Below are 23,210 nucleotides of genomic sequence, written 5' to 3' on the forward strand. Positions count from 1 at the left end.
CTGGGCTGTTGGTGAGAAAAGCTCGGTGACCTACACCCAATCCTTCTCCCTATCTCCTGCCACACAACCCAAGTGGCTATAGCTCCCTCCTTCCAACCTTCCCCTTGGCTACTTTTGTTGGGCCTCCCCAGTTCCATGTTATCCCATGAGGCTCATTATTCAAATCTTCCTTCTCGGACACCATCACCTAAGCTCTTCCTATCAGAGATTGCCCACAGGGCCACAGAGCCACTGAACAAGTTCAAAGATCAAACTATCCAGGATACATCTTTTCTGTTCCTTCATCTGGGAACCAACTTTCTGGTCCCTGGGCTCACCAGCATATCTTTGAGGGTGCCCGTAGATTGACAGAACATATTTCCAAAAAGAGACCTCACTAGGAACCTGGGGTTCTTGCCACCAGGAAGCCTCCAAATTAGTCTAGTCAGACTTTGAAAGAGAAGCTGAAAATGTTAGCAGAACCAACTTCTGGGGGATCAGATCCTAAGAAGCCACTCCAGGGATGGCAGATATGTGGCTCTAGTGCAACTCTGCTGTTGCTGCACCCCACCGGCCTCTCTGAGGTCCTTGCTCAGTATTTCTAACGGATCACCACACTGTATTCTGTGGGAATCACATAGAGTTCCCAATCCTTTTTTGTTGTTGTTTCTCTCCCAACAATTCCAGGAAGCCACCACCAAACTCTAGCTGACATGCTCTGTCCCAGCCCTCTTTACTTTTGCCATCTATATCTTCTTTACCTGTATTTGGAGAGTTGAATTCCAAATTCTAGACAGATCTCCCAAGAGCCTCTCCCCACTCTTCTCACACCTACCGCCTGAGCCCTGAGCCCTGGGGTTATTTTTGGAACCCTGAGTGTCAAAACAAGTTGCCTAGCGGTGTGCTCCCTAAAGCTGACGGGAGCTTGACAAGCTGTAGCCTGGCTTTAATTTCTCATTTTGAAGCATTAAATGTCAGGAGCTCAATTAACATTTTCATTATTGCATTTTTATTGTGCTCTTATTTAGGCTACAGATGTGTGGGAGCTAACATTCCCTTCCTGCTATTTTTAAAGGAAAAAAATACCAGCCAATGTGATAAATTCTTACATGTTTAGGGTACCTTTCTGGTTTTCAATATGTCCCCAAGTGCACATCAACATGAGAACACCATTCAATCATTTATTTAAATCATGCTTTTTTTTTCCCCACAGTTTTTAAATGAGCACTAGCTACTAAGTTTGGAGTCTTGTTCTAGGCTTTGAGATGAGGACTATCCACTGGGGAGACCAGGGCAAGACAGGCAGAGTAGAAAATATTGATTATTGTTTTTTCAATTAATATACAAGGTGATGGAACACAAGGGGAAGATAAAATTGGGCAGAGAGAAGAGAATATGGTGGATAAAAGTAAATGTGGTTCGTCCAGACATCTATAAAGGTGGATGCTAACTGATCCAGGGTCAAAGGCCATGCATGCTGAGTGTGGTCATCTTATTGTGGGAAATTTCTGATTTAGCTCATGTAGTCTACACCATTGGGTCACTCAACTGCCTGGCACCTAAGAGACATGCTGGAAATATACATACAAACACACATGTCCATAACACACACACACTCAAACATACCAGTTTTTCTTAGGATAAAATTATATCTGAGGGACCACTATGCCAGCCTCTCCATGCATATTTACTCTTGTTGCCATCTTCAGAGGACACCTGTCAAGAGCAATTTACAACAGCATTGGTGTGTGGAATAAATAATTCAAGAGACCCACCCTGATCAATTTTCAGTCTTGAGTCTCACCATTTAAAGATGAACTCCTGTCATACTATTTACTTTATCCCCCATATTGGGTTTTTCTTCCTGCTGGGTTTTTGATATGACATCAGGGAAGCCTGCACAAATCAACTGCAAGCGTCACTTAGGACAGCTTTACCCTCTGATACTCCCTCCTCCACTCCTGAGCACACTTCATCTGTAAACTGCCTGGCAATTTCAAATGATCTGCGATCTGCTTGTATTTCAGGCAACATTGGCCCAGAGCTCTCCTATACTGATATCGGTGTGTTCATCTCCTCTGACGGGGGCAACACATGGAGACAGGTAACTGGGATGATTCAGGAAGAGGGAAGAGGCCTGTAGGGTGAGTTCTACCAATATCACCCCTTCCTACTGATCCTCAGGTTTGTTTGACTTTGAGGTTGAAAAAAAAAAATGAAGTCGCTCTTTAGTTTGGTCAATCTAGCTGGAAGTTTAGGGGGCAGTTGGAAGAGCATTGGGCAGGGATTGGGAAGAACTAGCACTTTCCAGGCTGGTTCATTCTTTTCTTCTGCAGTATGTATGTAGTTGCCAGTGGATGCTAACCACTATGCTGGTTGTGGGGATACAACCAACAAAACTATTCCTCTCATTAATGTGCCAAGGGATCTTGGCAAGCAGGTCTCTTCACCTTTCTGCATCCATTTATTGTTGTTGTTGTTTTTTATCTACAAAGTGAAAGATTAGCAATTTAAAACTGACACAGTAGTAGAAGTCAGTGGTTGTTTAAGTATTGTGTAGACCCATCTCTCAATAAATATAAGACAGAATAATAAATACACGACTACATGAAAAATTAATTCAGTTTTACAAACAGCAATATTGCCTAATAGAACTTTCAGCAGTGGAGGAAGTGTGCTGAATCTATGCTGTCTCGCATAGGTCCTGGGCACTTAGTCGTGGCTAGTGTGACAGAGGAGGTGACTTCTTTATTATTTTAAATAGTTCAAATGTGAGTAGTCTCATGGGGCTACAACACAGATTTATCCAATATCAAGTAGGCAGAAGCCTCAGTATTTGCAATTTCTTTCCTCAAAAAGCTGAAAATTAAATACAGGTAACAGGTTCACAACAAACTGATTATAGTCCAGGGTGATTGTATTATTTTAGTGGCATTTATTGGCATGCAAAGGAAAGGGGAAGGTTGATTCCATTGGGGAACTAGGACAGACTTCAGAAGAGGAGATGATGTTTCACTCAGTCTTGGAGGTGAGAATGTTTCTACCTGGAGAAGTAGAGGGAAGAACACTGAATATCTTGTGTTTTTTTTTTAATTTTTATAAAATATCTTTATTTTATTTGTTTATTTTTTATGTGGTGCTGAGGATAAAACCCAGGGCCTCGTATGTGCTAGGCAAGTGCTCTAACGCTGAGCCATAACCACAGCCCCATGGATATATTGTTAATAAAGGTGAAGGCCCCACCTTTGGTCTAGTTGAACAAGTTCCTATTTGGATGACCTAGCCAAGAATTTCATCACCATCACAAGTATCATCATCACCCCCATTGCCACCTCTGTCACTATAACCATCATTCACATCACCACACACCTAACAGGTGGAACAGCAGTCTTAAATAGCATAAGGCATACAGTGAAGGATAAATCAAGCTTCCCACTCAGAAGACCATGATCGGGTGAATGGGGAGCAGACCCACAAATAAGATCATGCCTTCAAAATATAAAATAATCTGTTGCAAGTACCAAAAGATGGTGGAAACTGGAATACAAACTCATTTGGAACTAAATTTCTAATAGAATTCTGTCTACCTCAAGAAATAGCTCACCTGGCCAGGTGACCACTGCAACATTCTTTCCCCGTGTTATCACTACTTTGGTTTCCTTTTCCCAAAGAGCCAATACTTCCACTTCACACTCTAGTGCTGGACAGAACAACAGTTATCAGTGGCCGGAATGAGAGTGTAGAGAGGAAAGTGTGAGGATAGCTTCTCCAAACTCTCCAGCACCTGGTCTCTTCCTACCTTCCTCATTCTCACGCTTCAATCCTGCATCGCTAGTATGTGGCTTATCACAGAGCCATCCTTTACGGTCTGGAGAGAAAAGCCTAGCATTGCTATGTCCGTATCAGAAATATCAGTGGATTTCCCTTGGCCCCTTCTGTGTTAGGAGTCACTGTTAGTAGGGATAGCTTTCTTTTTATTTAAATGTGAAACAGGAAATTATTAGGAAGCCAGGTGCTGAGATGCTGTTTACTTTCTCTCAATAGTGTTCAGTGAGGCATATGTACAGGAAGCTCTGCTCCTCCTGCTCATTCCCCTGTTAAGTCTGCCTCTCCCTCCTTACCTGCTCCCAGCCCTCTTTACTTAACCACCCTCCTAGTCTCTCCATCCAGGCGGCAACAGGAACCATCAGGGGTAAAGTGCTCAAGGAAGTTCCTAAGCCAAATTCCTCTGGAAGTTCTAAAGTTGAGGCTGGAGAACTGTTTTTCCTTTCTGAGGCTGGAGTCATACATGGCATAGGCATTGATTTATGTGGTGTTGGTTCTGAAGCACTCTTAGTTCAGAGCCTTGTATTGGAGATGGTGTTTAGAAAATCTCTGTGAGTAGATGGATGGATGGATCACTGAATGGGTGAATGAGTGAGTGGGTGGATGAACAGGTTATAGATAAATGAATCAAAGAATGATTTGTTTTAAGTCCCACAAAGTACTGAGTTCTAACGGATATGTAGCGTGGGGGGTTCACAGGACCCAAAGTTAGGTCTTCATCCAGCTTGTGGGACAGTCTAGGATGCAATGGCTATATCTAAGTACTCAGTTATCCTAGTGTCTAGGGAAATTGCCTTTGAAGTTTCTAGGTAAATTATGAATCACAGTGTGCAACACAGAACATGGACAAACTAGCAAACATCTGAATGAATGAGGAGAAAGAAAGAGCTGTGTAGTAACTGACTAAGATGAAAAGATGGGGGAGTTCCTTTGAAGTCCTACTTTTCTCTGGGTTGTCTAGTTGAGCATGCCTCTTACTGTCTCACCTCCCTGCGGCCCCCTGGTTCATGCTACTGGAAGGGCCATTCAAGTGGCCCAGAGGTGAGTTTTTTGTTCTCTATGAGCCCAATTCCTCATCTATCCAATGGGAATAACACTTTCCAAGCTATGAGACAGGGAAGATGGAAGGCTCAGAATGGAGATGAAACAATGTATGTGAAAGAGTGTAAACTGTTCAGCACAATGCAAATGTAAGGTGTTGCTATGATTGTTGTTGTTGTTGTTGTTGTTCCAGATCTTTGATGAAGAGTACAATGTCTGGTTCCTAGACTGGGGTGGCGCCCTCGTAGCCATGAAACACACACCTCTGCCAGTCAGGCATTTGTGGTAAGGACAGCTCCCTACCCTATTAATGAGCAGATTATTAGTAAGAGGTTGGGACAAGTTATTCTGCATGGTTTTGTACTCATTTATCCATTTCTTCATCCATATATTCATCAGTCCATCCATTGACCCTTTACTTCATCTAGCTTATAGGAGGAATAATAGGCCCAATAGTTGAGATGAGGAAGTGTGATGAATGGGATGGTTAGTAGGCATGGGTGGTTTCTTAAGGTGGAAGAGAACAGGAAGGACCTGCAAGTTTACCCTGCAAAAATTAGGAATCCAAAAATAAGAGATGGAAATTACTACCAAAGGATGGTTAGATTCATATAACAGATCCTGAGTTCAGTTTTAGGTAAGTTGATTTGTGGTATTCTATCAGAAATAACCATTAGTTGTCAGATGTATTCATCTGAAGATCAGGGGAGAGGTCTGGGATGACACACTAGATTTGTAGCCATTAAGAATTAGGAACTAGTTGAAGCCAGGGCTGTGGGATCAATGCTTCAGAGTGGGTATTGTGAGGAGGAACAAAGGATCCCTGTGGAGAATTGGTAAAAACCAATATTCAGAATGGAAGAAGAAACTATGCGATGGAGGAAAGAAAATAGCCAGAAAGATGGAAACCCGGGGACCATGTTTTCTTGGATGCCAAAGGAAAGGGTGGTCATTAGCATCTGGTTCTAATCAGATCAGGTCAGTTATGCAGTGAAAACCAGGGTGGTAATACTAGCTTATCTGATATTAGAAGTCAGGATCTTCATCAGAGTAGATTTAAAACAAAGGTGGAATTGGAAGTGAGATTGCTGTAGCTTTATAAGTGAATGAATGACTGAGTGATAGACAATGAAATGAAGAATAGACAGTATGTTCTTTTCAACAAAGTAAATTATGGAATGGAGCTGAGTAAGAATATATTATGATGGTGTTTGTAAGGATGATGAAGATTTGTTGATATTGTTTTGTTAATGTTTTTGGCAGAGATGAGCCTCTTGTGTGCTTATATCCTGAAGGAAAATAATTTCAGTCTTCAGATTCATTGAAGTGATCACTTTCAAGAGCAAATATTTGGAGGTGGAGGGTGTGTTGTCTAGAGTATAGTTTGTGGGATTTGGCATGGGCAGGAAAATGAATCCTGGCTTAAACAGCAGACCCTTGTTATGGGGAGACACATGCTTTCATAGTGAGAGTCTTACCAGGAAGCATCAGATTGTCATCAGCAAAAGGCTTAGGGTTTTCTGTGCCAAATCCAAATGTCTGCCATATCAGTGAAGAGTTTCTCTCAGTTTGATTGTTTTAGATTAATTCACAGGAAATTGACATTTTTAAGCTATAAAATGGTCAAATGTCAGCTTCTTTGAGATCAGTCTAGTAAAAAGTATAATAGTTATACTTATCACTATATCATTTTGTAGACAGATTATGAAAATAAAATTTGCAAAGGCACATGAAGCCATTTGTAAGGCAATTACTTTACTAGTCCAAGGATGAGCTGGTAAAATTTTTCAATATAATTCCTTATTATTCTTTTACAAACAGTTTGTAATTTTAGGTAGTATCAGAAGACTGGAATTACTTAATAGTAATGATAGCATTACTATCATTATAGTAATGCTATAGTTATTTTATTGCAGGTTCTGATTTAAACCACTTAAATGAATTATCTAATTTAATTATTTTTAAGGAGGATACCAGGGATTGAACTTAGGGGCACTCTACCACTGAGCTATATCCCCAGCCCTATTTTGTATTTTATTTAGAGACAGAGTCTTATTGAGTTGCTTATGCCTTGCTTTTTGCTGAGACTGGCTTTGAACTCATGAACCTCCTGTGTCAGCCTAATGAACTGCTGGGATTACAGGCATCTGCCACTGCGTCTGGCTAATTTAATTCTTAAACCAACCCTGTGTACGTGGATACGTTTTCTTATCACCCATTTCATAACAACATTGAAATGCAACCATATTAAATACTTTGTTCAAGGATACACTGCTCATATTTGAAAGTGCTAAGCTGGGTCCCTGTCAAGGGTGATCCTGTTTTTACCTGCCAATGTACAGGTAAAAGCACACAGAGGCTTTTGTCATGGTCCTTGCAGAGTTAGAGCAGAGTCAAGATAAAGAGTTTAGACAGTGCATTTATCACCAAAAATCAAAGCAATGCATGCTACAGTATGTTGGTTTTATGTGTTATTAAAAAGGGATCCTCCTGTAGCAGGTTGCATGAGGGTTGATCTTTGAAGAAAGGATGATGTTGAATGTTGCAGGAGGACAAGCCAACAAAAAAGAAAACTGACCAAAGCCTAAAATTCAGGAAATGTAGGCAGTGTCATCAACCTATATTTGATTAGAGCCAAGAATATGTGTATGTGAAGGCAGGTAGGACCAAGAAGAAGTTGAATGCCAGATTTTGAGGTTAAGCTTGAGCTGGTTACCAAGATTCATTCCCTGTGGAGGACTGAGTAGGACTTTTGCTGAGGACGAGTCTTGAAACAAGCTTGTTTTCTAAGAAAATCAACCTTTCTTAGCCCTTGTCATTATTGTCTAGGGGCCTCCATCTAAATCTCAATAAGATGATTGATGTATGCCTTGTAAAGAGACATAGCTGGACAGGTCTTTTTCCTTCCTCTGAGAGAAGAGAGTAGCAACCCCACCTTGCGCTTGGCCACCATCCTCCTGCTCTTTCTCCTTTGGTATGGTCAGAATCTAATACTTACTTACTGGCTGCTTTTAGAACTTTCTGCAGAAAAGTTTCCTTGTGTCGAGTAAAGGAAGAGTTTGTTGTGTTTCCTGTTGGTGGTAGAAAAGAGTATGTTTGGTGTAGAAGGAGTTCATGGACAGAAAGACATCTGGCCATTCAGTCTGATCTACAGTGGTTTCTCTCCAGAGTCTTCTTTGTACCTTTTCATAAAGAACACGTGTCTGGTAAGCCTGGGAGACTATCCAGGTAGGCAAAATTATTCAATAGCCACACAAGGATATCTAGGTAGGACCAAATCATTCTGCTAAAGTAATCAACACAAAATTTGAGTTTTTCCTTGTTCCATAAAATATTTTTTTTCCTGGTGAAAAATATGATTACCAACAATGAATCTTATATATATATCTATATATATGGTTTGAAGAGAGGAATTTTAATGTACTCACTGTTAAGAATTGATGATGTATATGATAATTGCCCTGAATAGATCACCTCCCAGTGTATACATGAAACAAAACATCACATTGTGCCTCATAAATCATACAAATTTTGTGTGTCAATCAAATAGAAATGTGGTTTATGTTTACCTGCTAGTGTATCAATGCTAGTTTCAGAATCAATCCCTGTGAATGGTTAAATGGCAGAAATTTAGTATGTTTGTTAGCAGCACCACCAACGAGCAACCTTCAGGAATTCTTAGTGCTTCTCTGTCAAAGGCTAAGTGAACGCTTTGTAAGGGCTTGACCATGTAATTATCATCAGTGTTTTCTTATGAAATGGCTGATTGGTTTTGTCTCCTGCTTATGTGCAAGCTTCTTGAACTCAAACACAGTTTCTTTATTCCTAGTAGCTTCTAATTAAGTCACAACATTCAAGGTAAACAGATTGGTAATTTTAAGAGGAAAAAGTTAAATAATCAGTTCACTGTTATTTTCTGTTGTAGATCTCATATGACATTATTTTGTATATATAATTGTATATGTATTTCTGTGTATATGTATATCTGTATATATATATGTTTATATATATATATATATATATATATATTTGTGTGGGGGTGTTTAGGTGTATATATGCTCAAAAAAATAAAAAGACACCAACTTATTCACTCTCACACAAGGGTATAGTGGCTCTCATATTTAAATAATAGTTACATTACTTTTCAGAGAAATAGGAGTCATAATTGAAAAGTTGGGGAGACTTTAGCTAGGCTAACAAGGTGTGCTGTTTCCTACAAATTGAAATGCTAGATAGGCCTGAGGATAAAAAAGGATACAAATGAACCCATCCATTTGTGACTGTGTACATTTGAATGCGTAGAGATTAGCACCTAAGTGCTCTTGCAGGTAAGCCCTCCCTCGACTATTACCTTTGTACCTAGGAAGCTTTAGAGGGAAAAGAACAATGGAGCCCCATGGAATATAGACCTTTAATGAAAATTCACAGTAGACGGAGTGCCTCATCTGCAGGTAGAGTGGGCTACAACTGCTTCTCCCTGACAAGCTGTCAGCATCTCCTTTCAATGGGATGTTCTTGGAAACAAAAAGGAAAACATCCCCTGGTCTTTGTTTTCCTTTGTTCAACCATAAATAGTTGTGGGTACTCGCGTTTGTTTTGTTCAGAGAAACATTCCTATGAAAACAATAGTTCCACCCAATGCAAACCTCCAAGAAGGGAAAGTGCTACTCTGAATAACTTCCACGGTTTAGCCACCACCACCTGCCATTTGGATTAAAGTAAATGGTGGGGGGGGGGGCAGGGGGAAGTGATGGAGATTGAATTAGAACAAATTAGATTCCATATTTTTGTGATTGTGTCAAAATGTATCCTAACATTTTATATAACTAAAAAGAATCCAGAGAGCAAGAGAAAGAGAGAGAGAGAGAGAGAGAGAGAGAGAGAGAGAGAGAGAGAGAGAAGAGAGAAGAGAGAAGAGAGGGACACAGGGGTTCCACCTCACCAGGGGAAGGTATACTGATTCTCAACGTACATTATAACTTTCTATTTTTGTGCCAGATACTTTTGGGAAGGGCTCTGTTTGTTCTTGAAATATTCTATTCATTTTATTTCTCTCATCTCAGTATCATAAAGTCGTAGATAAGTGGAATAGGAAGGGTCCTAGAGGTCATGTAATTTGGTGTCACGCTTGGTATAGTAGGTACTTTTGTGATACCTCCAAGGGTCACCCTGCTTCACTGAAGCTTGCAAATTCCCACAACAGAGTCTCATCTTGTATAATAGCTTTAGTTGTTGTAAAAATTGTTGTTCGTGCTGAGCAATAATGAATCTACTTATAATTTCTGCCTACTGACTCCTGTGTGCAGAATACGTCTACCAGAATTGTATGTGAGTTTTAGAATTGTGTAACTGGAAAGAACCTCAAGATATTTCTTTATCTAGCCTTCCTAAGTTCTGGGAAATGATCAGATATGCAATTCAAAACAGCTTTTATCTATTTGATCACTATTTCCGCACATATTTAGCCTGTACTATTTTTCCAGTATTAGCATAGGGGCTGGGATATGTTGAGCAGGACAATGAATTTGAAAGCTTACATTCTTATGCACAAGTATTTGATTATTCTCTTTAGAAGAATCACAAAAAAATGGAAATATTTTCTCCTTTATTCTGCCTGCATTTTAAAGAAATTGATAGTTCTGTGTATCTAACTACATTTCCCCCCAATTTCATTCACAAGCTTTTTTTACCCCATTTTGGTTGTTTAAAAAAATGGTTTTTCTTGTTGTTATTATTGTTTTAGTATTTGGAAACCCCCTCACTAAAAGCAATGTTCAAAGTAATTAATTCAGTTCTTAGTCTTCTTTTCCCCAAGTAAGCTGTTTAAAATTTATAAAACCTGTTTCTATGACAATTTGTTTTTTACTTTAAATCACAATGATGGAAATTGAACATAGTATTTAGGATCTGGCTAAAAGATGATTTCTTTTCTTATACATGTAACCTATCTGTAACCATGTACCAGACTCAGACTGGTTTAATTAGCACTCACAGGAATACCATTGTCAGAAAATATTTATCTTGTGATTCACAATGACACCAGTTCCTTTTGGGCTTGAACTTCTCATTTCATTAGTTAATCTTCTCCTTTCCTCATCTGAAGTGCTTTATTTTCCTATTAAGCATTCTGCTTTAAATTGACCCTAGCTTGTTAAGTGACTTCCAAATCTATATCTGCAATTATGATCAGGAATCCAGATCCATCCATCAAATGTCTTCTTGACATGTCACATATGGAAACCCCAAAAAGAATCTAAATTTTGACATGGAACAAAACAGAAACAAATAGATAAATAAAAAGTGTTGCTTCTTCTGCATTTCCATCAATTGCTTAACACCTTAATCAATGTTTTCTACAATATTATTTCTATTGCTTATGTATCCAAGATACATTCCATCACCAAATCATATTGACATCACTTCTAAAACTATCCTAAGTCTTTCATCTAACCCCCATCTTTTACTTGGTCTTTTATAATTTCCAAAGCTTACTCCCAGCCCCAAATCATCTCTTTGGGTCTGATTCTTATTTCTCTTAAACTTGTATCAATTCATTTGCATGTTTTTGCCTTTTCAAACTAGAATGTAAGTTTCATTGCAGCAAGGGATTCTCCTTTCTTGTTCCTTCTACCCCTAGAACTAATGCCACTCTTAGGTCAAGAACATAGTAGGCATATAAATGCTTGAGAATTCAAGTTCATTTTATTTGGATTCTTTAGTCTTGTACATGCTACTTGGAGGTCAACTGAAATTTTATTCCTGTCTCCTGGAGTATTGGCAATCGTACTGATTTCAATTTCACCTATAGACCTAGTGAGGAATTCCCGATTTCTTTAGCTTGGTCATTAATGAGCTATTGACCTGAGGAGGAGAATATGGATCCCTTGGGAATACCATTCAATATAGTTACCTCAGATCATTTTTAAAGCCCTAGTAATGAAAAAGAATAGCACTCACGAATGGCAGACCAACCAGACCCAAATAGCAATAACCAAGAGATTGTTCTAGAACATGTATTAATACATTTATTAAACACGTATTTTGGGAAGTTTCTTTAAGGCTCTTTGTTTCTTAGTAACTGCCTTAGCTTGAGAGAGTCAAGTTTTAGAAACTGATTATCTCAGAGGGTCACCCTTGATAGTACCATCCTGAGCTTTCATGTAGACCATTGACCACAAAGACAACAGGATACATTCCTCATCCTGGCTCTGGAGATCTGTCCACTTGCTTGTGCTTATTGTCATCCTTGAACTTCGGTGACATAGCTACCTTTCCTATCTTGACTTTGGCCTGTCTCAACATCTCTTAGGCATCTGCTGGTCCCATTCTTCCCTCTGGCCTAGGATTCTGTAACTTCCATATGGACCCCTTTCCAATAGAGGCTCTGGTCCTACAATTTCTCTCCCTTGGAACTCCTAGCTTGATACTAGATGGCTCTGATGGGCCCTCATTGTCTACTTTGTGGTGTCTTCTCCTCATTGTATAGTACGAAGATGTCTGTCACATGCCCTCTACTAAGGACAGTGGGTTAAAGGACTCTCCTTCCCTGGGATACTGCAGCTTCCTCTGCTAATGCTAATAAATGACCTTTATCACTAAGAAGACTATGAGAATGAGACTAGGGGAAAGGCCTTGTAGCTTCTGCAACAAAACCCTAAACTAATACTTCCATATCTCCTGGACTTAGCAGATACATTTAACTAGTTAGTGGCCATGGTGTATGCTGAAACAACTACGGTTATTTTAGGGACCAATGGGGTATAGAGCAAGATGGGCAAAATTCTGTTTCCAATCATGCTTTTGTTTTCACTTTTAAAACAAGGAGAAACCCATTTCTATGAAAAGCAATTCAGATCTTCCCAACTTTCGTTATACAATCTTAAATGATTACTTAGCCTTCAGCTTATTTTTAAAAAGGATGAAATGACCAAACCCTTAAAATTCAAGACAGATGCTGACAATTTAGGAACTCATAAAGGCTTTTATGGTAGTCTGCTTTTCATTTATGGTCAGGGATCCAGGTATAGCATAAATGCAAAAATTGTTTTCTGAGAGATTTGTTGCTCTGTGTTACCCTAGCTGGGTAAAGAGATTGACTTTTTAAAATCTATATATTAGGAAAGAGAAGGCAGAGTCAAACAGAGAGATAGTTGAGACTGGACTGAGCAATTGGCTCCTACAGTTTCTGGATGCTTGCCCAAGTCATACGTGAAAAAGTGATTGAATGAATGAATTACAAGAGGGCCCTTCATCATTCTTTACTTTTTTCATTCATTTATTCATTTACCACTGATATAGTAACAACTATGGTCAGGTATTCTGCTAAGTATTAAGAATATAAAAATCAACCATATGGTCCTTGACCTCAAACATTTTCTATTTTAGCAGGAGTCATATTTTCTAAAAAATAATATCTATATCTATATCTATATCTATATCTATCTATCTATCTATATATATATATAAAGGCTTGTAATAAAGAGCCACATGTGATGTTACAGGGCCATTTAATGAATAAAACATGCATACTCCTGAGGTCTTTAATCCTGAACTGAGAGGGTCAAGATGAGGTAGGAAGTCACTGCTCAGGACTGCAACAGGAGAAGCCCTATTTGTGATAGGAACATCGAGGATGGATTCCAAACCCTGAAGTGTGGAGTTGGAGAAGGATTAAGAATCAGACAGGAAAAGAAGGATCACAGAAGTTGAAGAAAGCAAAGCTTCACTGGCAAAGAAGAGGTGCCTGGAAAAGCTTCTCAGAGGAGGCAGTCTTTGGGGCTGTGTCCCCTTGTTAAATCAAGGGGCAGAGAGGTACTGGGTGCCCTCAAGAAAGGGAAGGAAGCAAGCATCAGCATTGCTCTGGTTTCCTGCACTGGTTCATCCTTTAAAGAGGGGCAGTTCCACGTCCACCAGGAATCAGACCTTCCCTCCTGCCACTAGGTGCAAGATGGAGCAGTCTTGCTCAGAACACCTCAGATACTCAGTAGCTGTTCCTAAAAGGCCCCTAGAGTAACATTGGGGAGGGGAAATCATCCCAACATCCATTCTGAACAAGTAGGAAATTGCTTTTTTAAAAAGTTTGATCTGAAAGACACACACCCCCCTTCTCATAGGGTGCACCCCGCACTACTCAATTTATCTGTGTCAGAAACTCTGAGGGCGAATTGATTGTGCTGTGAATTGAACCTCAGGTTTCATTCTGAGCACTTGAAACGTGACATTCCTCCACCAAGCCCTCCTGCTTGGGTTGCTTTTTCAATTCTAATGTGTTGAAATATTTCTGCAGCTCTGGTGCTGTCTCTCCCTGGGCCGGGAAATGCAGTTTTGATCAAATCTCCTAATAATATGGGGAGATGTTGAAGATTAATACCTATTGATAATCCAAACTGCCAGACAGCGAGATAGAGAAGAAAATTTAATAACTTGAAAAATGGTTGGCAAAGAGCATGGCTTTATTTCCAGCTGACTCTTCCCTGCATTTGTTTCCACCCCAGGGTGAGTTTTGACGAGGGCCACTCCTGGGACAAGTATAGCTTCACTTTGCTTCCTCTCTTCGTGGATGGGGCTCTGGTGGAGGCAGGAGTAGAGACCCACATCATGACGTGAGTATCTCTTTTGCTGATGGAATAGAGGCCCGAGACCTTGGTTCTACTTCTACTGGTGCCTCTGAGTTTTTCTGGGAACCCTTCACCAAAGTACTTCATCTGTGGGTCAAAGTTTCCTCATCTATAAAATGGAAGTATTTACATTTACACCACCCCAACTCAAAAAGCAACCAACAGGATTCAACAGTCAAGGTTTCTATGGAATTTAAAATATCAGAACACATACTCATTTATTCCAACCCAAGAAAGCAGAAATTTAAATCATTGGATATGCCTTTTCTCTTTCCAAAGTGGTCTAGAAAGAGGCAGGGTGTAGGAATTGGAGGAATAGAGCAGTCAACAAACCGTAATCAGGGACTGCTTCAAGAGAAACTTCCAGAGTCTCATCTCTCCCACAAACACACACACATACACACCCCACACACATTTCTTGTTGCTGTACTTCATATTAATTTGCTGAAAAAAGATTTTGCACACTGTTTTAAAATGAGAGTAGAGGATTGGGATATAAGCCTTAAAGCTATAAGAATCCCTAGAGTACTTTCTGAATATTAAAGAAAATAATAATAATTTTCTACTGTTTTTTAAAAATGTATATAAAATATTAACAATGCTTCAAAAATTGATCAAAAAATTGATGTTTATGTGTGTAGGGGTGGGTGATTTTGATAATTCTTCTCCAGCCAGTACTGCTCATATCTGCCCATGTCCCAGTTAACTGAAATACCTTACATCTTCAAAGGTAGCCTGTTAAGCAGGATTGGGGAGCATTTACTCTTTTGTGGGGTTGGAATGTATATTAGTTAGTTTTCCATTACTATAAAAAATGCTTGAGATAATTAACTTAAGAAGATAAAGGGTTTGTTTTGGCTCATGGTTTCAGAAGTTTCAGTCCATGGTCAGTTGGCGCTATTACTTTGGGCCTATGGCAGCCAGAAAACAAAGACAGTATGAAGACAGGATGTAGTTCCACAATTTCCTCTGAGAGTACACCCCAGAAACCCAACTTCCCATCATGAGGCTCCACTTCTTTAAGGTTTTACCACCTTCTTTAGGCCTTTGAGGGACACTTTGCATCCAATCAGTAGCAACACAGAAGAAATAAGAGCATGTGTCTGTGCTGGGGAAAGTATGGTCTTCTAATTCTAAGGTACACTGCTTTTCAAACTTTTATACTTGTGGATTTCTCTGTAGTTGGAGTGAGTCTTTTCCCAACACTGATAGACTTCAATGGGGACAAATAGCTGGTTGCTGTGCTCTGTCTTTCTCAGGGTGATCAGATGTGGAAAATCCTCTCTAACTGCAGCTACAATCTGATCAGGTCTTGAAGTCTGGCCCCAGACTAGACAACTTTGCCATGCTCCACCCATCTTTATTCATCCTTACCTCCAGAAGGTAGACTGGCTGCTCCTCTGCACTTTCTGAGAAAGGACCCAGACATGATAAAAAATGGAGATGGTGCAGGAACTAGGGAAAAACAAAAGAGACAGATTAAAAATTGCAGGATCTCAGTATTGGGACTAGGGGAGCTGAGTTAGGCTACTGTATAGTCCTATGGCTGTGGAATGCCTGTCTAGTAGCTCACTTAGCGGGACCTCCACTTCTTCATTTGTAAACCCAAATCTCCTCCTTCTTAATAAAATGTTGTTATTCTAAAAATCTCTCCCTTATTTGGAAATTCAGCAGAAGCACTGAAAAGGAGTCTGGTGGCTATAGAATTTATATAGGGTCTTTCAAAAGAGTCTGCGGATTCCCAGTATATTGCTATTGAAAAATATTCATAACAGAAAAATTGGGAGAGTCCAAAGAACAACTTTAGAGTTTCTTGGGACAGGCATCATAAGGAGTGATTTTAAATTCTCTTAATTCTTTCTGAATTTTCCAATTGCTAGTGAAGTCTTTTCTCCATCTCCAAGGGCAATGAACTATGTCTTTAAAGGACTTAACACTTATGTATCAGCATCTACTTTGTGTTAGGCACTGGGCTGGACCCCAGTACTCTAGTCAGAGATTGAAAGACAAGATGTCAAACCTTATGAAGAGCTGCTACAGTCTACACTAGCAGTATGCCATATCCATACCTGATGACTTTAGATGTGAACTGATGGTATATGATAGGACTTTTCTATCCACATCTGCTGTCAAACATCAATGAGGATATCCCCTATAATGTGTTGCTCAGGAGGTAAGTCTCTGAGTTCAGTTTTGTCCAGTAATTTCTTTTACTCTCTTAAACCCTCAAACAGAATTAGCTCACAATCCAAATTTCCAATTAATGTTCCCATGTTAACAAAATAGTTTGTCTTGTTAAGCTGTTAAATTATTTTGCTAATTTAGGGTCAACAACATGGTAGGAAAGTTTTGCTTTAAGTTTTGTTTTAAACACTATTTAAAATGGAGAATGTTATGAATGTGTAGGGTCTAAGGCTTCACCATTTGTTGGCTATACACCAACCATATGTAGCATTGATAAAAGTCCTTGATGTTCAAAGATGGTATTACAGTATAAATTTTATTTCTGAATTACGAATAAGTTGGTAAATTTGTAGATACGTATAGTGTGTGTGTGAACAGTACATGTATATATAGACATATATACACATATTTGCTTATCTATATATACACATGCACATGCACACACATGAAATTATATACACACATGTACGTGCACACACATGAAATTAGATACAATAGAGTTAGAAACTTCTAGATTCTAGGTTCCTTGCAATATCTTTGCATAGTTACATGATAACAGGAGGGTTTTTAGTGGTGTCTGTTGTATGCCAGGTACTGTTCCAGATGGATAAACCAGAAAGGAACCCCTTCCCTTGGGAATCTGTATGCTACTACATGAGATAAACATAGGAAGCAAATTATTTTGCCTTGGGACCCAGAATACTCTGCCAAGAGATTCAAATTTTTCTTATGAATTCCAGGAAGTGAGTAGAATACTAGGAACCATACCATCTTTTCCATGAGATTCTCTGTCCATGAGCTGACTTTTTCAAATTATTTCCCATCCTTCACTTATTTACTATACACAAGAGGAAAAGCTTCTACCTTTCTAGGATTTTCTCTGATATGGCCACTAAAGAGTTTTAATTATTGAGTTCTGAATTCTAAAAGGTAGATGCGAAGTTTTTATAAATTCAAGAGGTACATATATTCAAGCCAGATGTAGGTGCCTATACCATCCAAACCTGACATGGCCCTAGAATCGTGGGCAATGGTCCCAACATCAGCCATGCCCAATTTACCAAAGAGACTTCCTAGACTGCCTCCTTCTTCGCCTCATCTCAGAGCCTGATTTACTCTGCATTCTCTTGTGTGAGGCCAATTTGAACTCATTGCATGCTTCTGTTGGGCATTACTCTGAACAATACTACATGCACACTAATCTCTGCATGACCTGGCATTCCCTGGAAAGTTTAAGGCCATGGTTTAAAATCTGTTTTCATCTAATCTTAAATGGTAATAATTTTTTTCTCAGCTTCGTATGGAGTTTAGCTGGCCACATGAGTATGAGGGAGATTGACCTCAGGGCCAACCCATTTATTGAAGAGATGATATAGCACTTCAGTTTCCCTTTCCTTCCCACTAGAACTCACAAGAGCTTGGCAGAACTTCTGTACCTCCTCTATCTTGCTTATAGAGATACTCTAAAGAATACATTATAATTATTTTAGGTAAGGGTTCAGGGGTCAGGGGAAGAGAGATTTGCCTTTTTATGAAATTAAGATGAGTCTTGGAAGCATTCATCAAAATAAATATAAACAATTTATTTTTCTTGTGTTTCATTTTTATTAAATCAGACTAAACAATAGTTTTGTGGGGACTCCAGACAACCAGAAAGATGACCCCTGGAAAGGTTGCCAAGAGACAATTTCTATCTGCATTCTAGACTTGAAAGGATTTTAAGCCTAAGTAGTCAACTAGAGTTGATCAGTGTTTTTCTTTTGAAGCAGGGATTCAAGAAAGCATACGTATTTCTTAGGTGCTATGAGAAGAGGGTGTCTATGTGGGGACATGGAGGCTTAGCATTGCCATTGAACTGAGAACTCATTAATAAAGTGGGATATTTGAATTAAGTGAATTTATTGTTACTCATAATTTTCTCTTGGGCTTAGCTGTGGCCAGGGGAAAAATGGGACCACAGTAAAGTCCTATTATCTTATCTTGTCACCTTGATTTGAAGAATTAATATTTATTAGTTCATTCATTTAAAACTATGTCATGAGCTTCTTAAATGCATCAGACCCTGCTAGATCTTCACAGGTACTGAAGAGGCGAATACAATTATTTCCCTTTAAGGAGCCCTCAGACCTAAGTGGAGGGTTGCTACATAAGGAAACAGTACCCGTCAAGAAGCCCTCCTTCCACAGTCAGGAGATGACAGAAGGAAGTGAGGACTTCATACATGCAGCGGGTGACAATTGAGTTTGGGAATTTCAAGAGGAGAAAACCAAATAATAGACAATAAAATATAGCTTCCCAGAAAACAGAGATTTTTGACAGTTTATTTACTAATAGAAACTCTTCCCCTAAAAGGTGACTGGCACATAGTAAGTCAGTAGGAGGGATGGAAGGATTTCAAAATAAAGGAAAGAACACGAAGGCAAGAACCAGGAAAGAACATGGCTTAGTGTTAAGGGGTGAGACTATAAAGGGCTGCAGATCATGTTTAGGAATTTGAACTATAACCAGAGGGATGTTTTTGTTTTGGTACTGGGAATTGAACCCAGGGGCACTTAATCACTGAGCCACATCTCCAACTCTTTTTTTTAATTTATTTTTTATTCATTTTAATCCATTATAGATGACAGCAGAAAGCTTTTTGATTAATTGTACACAAATGGGGCACAATTTTTTACTTCTTTGGTTGTACACAAAGTAGAGTCATACCATTTGTGCAACCATACATGTTGCAACTCTTTTTCTTTTTTATTTTGAGACAGGGTCTCACTAAGTTGCTGAGGCTAGCTTTGAACTTTCAGTCCTCATGCCATTAATAGCCCCCCACACACACTTTTATTCACCCTTATGACAGACAGAGGCATACATGTGTACATTATGTCCAGCTATACTCACATATAGGTTTAAGTTCCCCAAAGGGAAGATCTTTTTGTTTCTTATCTGTTGAATGCCACATATTTACCAAGCTTGTGTTAACACAGAATTTGACAGCATACATGTATTGGATGAAGGAATAATTAAATGAATAAGTAATGATCTTGTGAATTCTAAGAATAATATCTGTTTCATGATTTTCATTTATGCTCTGGCTTATAGCTCCAGAATTTTAGGAAATTGATTCTAGATCCACAGAGATTCTAAAGTTCCATGATCAGAATCCAATAGTTGCAAGTTATGAGGAGAGGAGAAAGGATGCAGGATTGCAGTTCACAGTCAGAGTATCAGAGAAAAGGGTTATCTCTGTGCAGAGGTGTGAACACAGAGGTTATAAAGCATGGGAGCAGAATGCTATGTGGGCACAGAAGGATAGCTATAGAATGAGGGTCCTTCTGGGAATGACTTCTGATTTCCTCATCCTGCCACACAAAACAAATCTGCCCAGCGTCTCACTGTAGCTATGCAGAGGGATATACATGATAGAGACAGTGCCCAGCTTGGAGGTCTGATATTTGCTTGCTTTTATTGCTCTTTTTTTTTTAAACAGTCTTTTCAAATGTTATTATTTCAACGTCTCCTTGGTAACCTTGAGAGGAACCATCTAGTGTAGCCTAATTCACAATGAAATGTGACCGTTCTTATTACTTAAAGCTAAGGACAGTGCTGGATGATTGACAAGCCAGAGGGCCTATTGTGAGTCTCAGACTGTGGCTCTTCGACTGATGAACTGCCTGTGGCTGCAGAGCATTTGGACCCCTTTGGTCCACTATTTCTTGAAATATTGTTTGTCCCTAAAGTAGCTATTTAAGTAGAGGGGTTTTTTGTTGTTGGTGGTGATGGTGGTTTTGCTTAACTCATACGTAGAATCCAATGTAAACCGCTTTCCTACATCCTCAAAACTGTGTTAACAATACTTTTCTAATATGCAATTTTCAAATCAATTGCTTGAGATTTATCTGATCCTTTACAAGAGTCAGAGAGAACCAGGTAGCTTCTTAGAGGAAAAAAAATCCAGAAGGAAGGACAGCTTTCCTTAAAACAGCAGGTAACTTTGAAGAATGAGCAACAAAATCTCTTAGGAGAGCTCAATCTGATCTGCAGAAAACCAGGGAAGATTTTACAGTCAGTTTGTGTCCTTTCATCCTCTTCTAAAGCCAAGAAGATTCTCAAACTTTATTTCCTTGGAATCTCCCAACAACCCTGCAAGCTACATAGGATTATCACCATTGGGTGGGTGAAGATGCCGAGACTCAGAGAAATTAAATGTTCAGCCTACATGTTTAGAAGGAGGCAAGATAAGAGTAAGAAATGTGAGCTAAAATTTAAGGAAAGGTTCTAGAACCCTCCAAAGTTTGTTCAATAAAGAACCATGAAGGAATGTAGGGAAAGAACAGCAGGATATTTGTTAATCCCCTGTGTTTTGATGAGTGCCCACTGGGTACATGACCACAGAGTCACATAGTCACAACAGACCCATCCCAGGATTGCAGTTCACAATCTGAAAAAATATGATAAAGACATGAAAGAAATAAGGAAGAATTAAATGGTAAGATATGGAACAAATTATAGCTGCCATTGGATATGAAAGAAGTGATTAAGGACAGAGTAGCTAAAAGGGGTATAATGGTTATACAGAGAAGAGGGAAAGAGGTCATTCCAGGTGGATGGCACAATGTGAGAGAATGGATGGTAGGAATGTGCCTGGCCTGGAGAGAAGAGAGTGAGAGTGGGCAAGGATGGGGATGCCTTCAGCAAATTGGACAGAGCAATTGTCTTACTGGCTCCCTTTATAAATCCCATTCTAATTGGCGTAAATCTCTGATCCATTGTTCCACAAGCAGAACTAGTAGTCAAAGTGAAGAGGCGAGATAACATTTTGTCTAGAAAATTATGCAAACCCCAAAGCTGCAGAGGTTTCTAAAAACAAAAAGAAAAAAAAGTGAAGACCTTCTTTCCACTTAAGAGACTGTGACCATGTGCTTAGCAGGGAGCATCCTTTTAAGTTCAGCCTCAGCACAACTCAGAGTCCCAGCCTAAGCTCAAATGTATTGTTTAGCTTCTAGTAACTGCATCCGATAAAGTCGTTGGAAATGAACCAGAGCTGCTTCCATTGATCTGTTTTTCAATTTTCTGTTGTTTGCTGGAAGAGCCTGATTTTACTTTGCCCAAAGTAAGTCATTTGAGTAATCGGCAAATCCAGTGGAACTCTAAAGTCATCGCCTCCCGGGCTGACTGCCTGATTCATAACTTTCTGCTTGTCATCAAGTTTGCTCTGCACTCAAGACACACTCTCATTTGCACCAAGGAACCTGAAAGTAAAACACATGCGCTCAGAGGGCCTTTTGGATGATGCTGAGATATACTGAGGCAGGGGCGGGTGGGGGGTGCTGGTCACAACCTGGAAGGAAAGGCTTATTTTGACCAACAGATCATGCTGTAGGCTCAGGAGTCGGGCCATGCCATGGCTGAGATGATGAGTTTTGGAAGTCCCTTCTCCATGTCAGCATTCAGCTGACCACTCACCATCTATGTGACTTTAGCTACCTTGCTTAAGCTCCCTCTAAGCTCCAGATTACTCACCTGGATGAAAAGATAAAGTGAAGCATTGATGGGCATTAGAGATGTTTTTATTCTCCAGGGTCCAGTCATCAAGAAATTGGCCACCTGCAGGGAAGAATTTTGGCCAACTAGAGCAGGAGCCAAAAAAACTCACTGTAAAGGTCCATACAGTGATTTTAGGCTTTGCTGGCCACAGGGTTTCCACTGCAACCGCTCGGCCATCCCAATCAAGGGTGTGAAAGCCAAAGACAATATACAGACCAATGAATGCCTGTGCATTCCAATAAAATTTTATTATGGGTGCAAATTCAAATTTTATGCAGTTTTCACATGTCAGAAAATCCAGGTCTTCATTTGCTTTTTCTCTCCATTTATAATTTAAAGACAATTATTATCTTGTGGGCCATCTGAAACAGGTAGAGCTTCAGACTTGGTCCCTGGCTTGGAATTTGACCCTGAACAAAAGTGTGCACAGGACTTAATCCTTCACAGCTATGTTACGAATATCACCTGGGTTTTGGATGCAGTTTCTGCACTGCCTCAACCTATGAATTACCTCTCCAATTGCACGCCCTTGTGAAATATTTTCCATGATATGGCTTAGATGTTTCCTCATTTTTAAAAAGTTTTACTGGGGCATAAATAACATACAAATATCACTGACTAGAATGTCCCCTGAGTTCATCAGTGTGGTCATAAGTGGTACATTTAATTCTTTTTCAAGTCTCTTCATTTTTTATCCAAATTCCACATCCAAAAAATCTCACCTCTTTTAGGAAGCCCTACTCAGTGACTTCTTATTCATTTCCTTTTATTGAGTTTCTTCTGTGAGCTATATTGTTTGACTCACAAATCTATTTAATTTGGTCTGCACTTTTTCTCATGAATCAAAATTGCACAATCAGAAATGCTTGGTAGCATAAAACCCAAATGCCTATACACTCCAACAATTTTCTGGAGCCACATGGAACCCATTATAAACAGAGCATGTTAATTTTCTGCTCCACTCTTCACCTGATATACACATGTTCATTCCAGATGTTGCAGTTCACCTTTGTTCATCAGAGGGAC

At 39.4% G+C, this 23,210-nt stretch overlaps 1 protein-coding gene across 1 annotated transcript in view; it reads left to right on the plus strand.

Annotated features, from left to right (window-relative positions):
- The window catches only part of Sorcs3 (sortilin related VPS10 domain containing receptor 3), a 606,876-nt gene that overhangs the window by 512,255 nt on the left and 71,411 nt on the right, over positions 1 to 23,210 (plus strand). Inside the window, exons 12-14 of the mRNA XM_046450521.2 lie at positions 2,007 to 2,083; positions 5,039 to 5,130; positions 14,340 to 14,447. Coding sequence (XP_046306477.1) covers positions 2,007 to 2,083; positions 5,039 to 5,130; positions 14,340 to 14,447 — 277 coding nt within the window. The remainder of the gene's footprint in view (positions 1 to 2,006; positions 2,084 to 5,038; positions 5,131 to 14,339; positions 14,448 to 23,210) is intronic.

Source organism: Marmota monax, unplaced genomic scaffold (genome assembly GCF_021218885.2).
Source record: "Marmota monax isolate L192 unplaced genomic scaffold, Marmota_monax_Labrador192_F-V1.1 WCK01_AAM20220418_F8-fsc00004, whole genome shotgun sequence".
NCBI lineage: Eukaryota > Metazoa > Chordata > Mammalia > Rodentia > Sciuridae > Marmota > Marmota monax.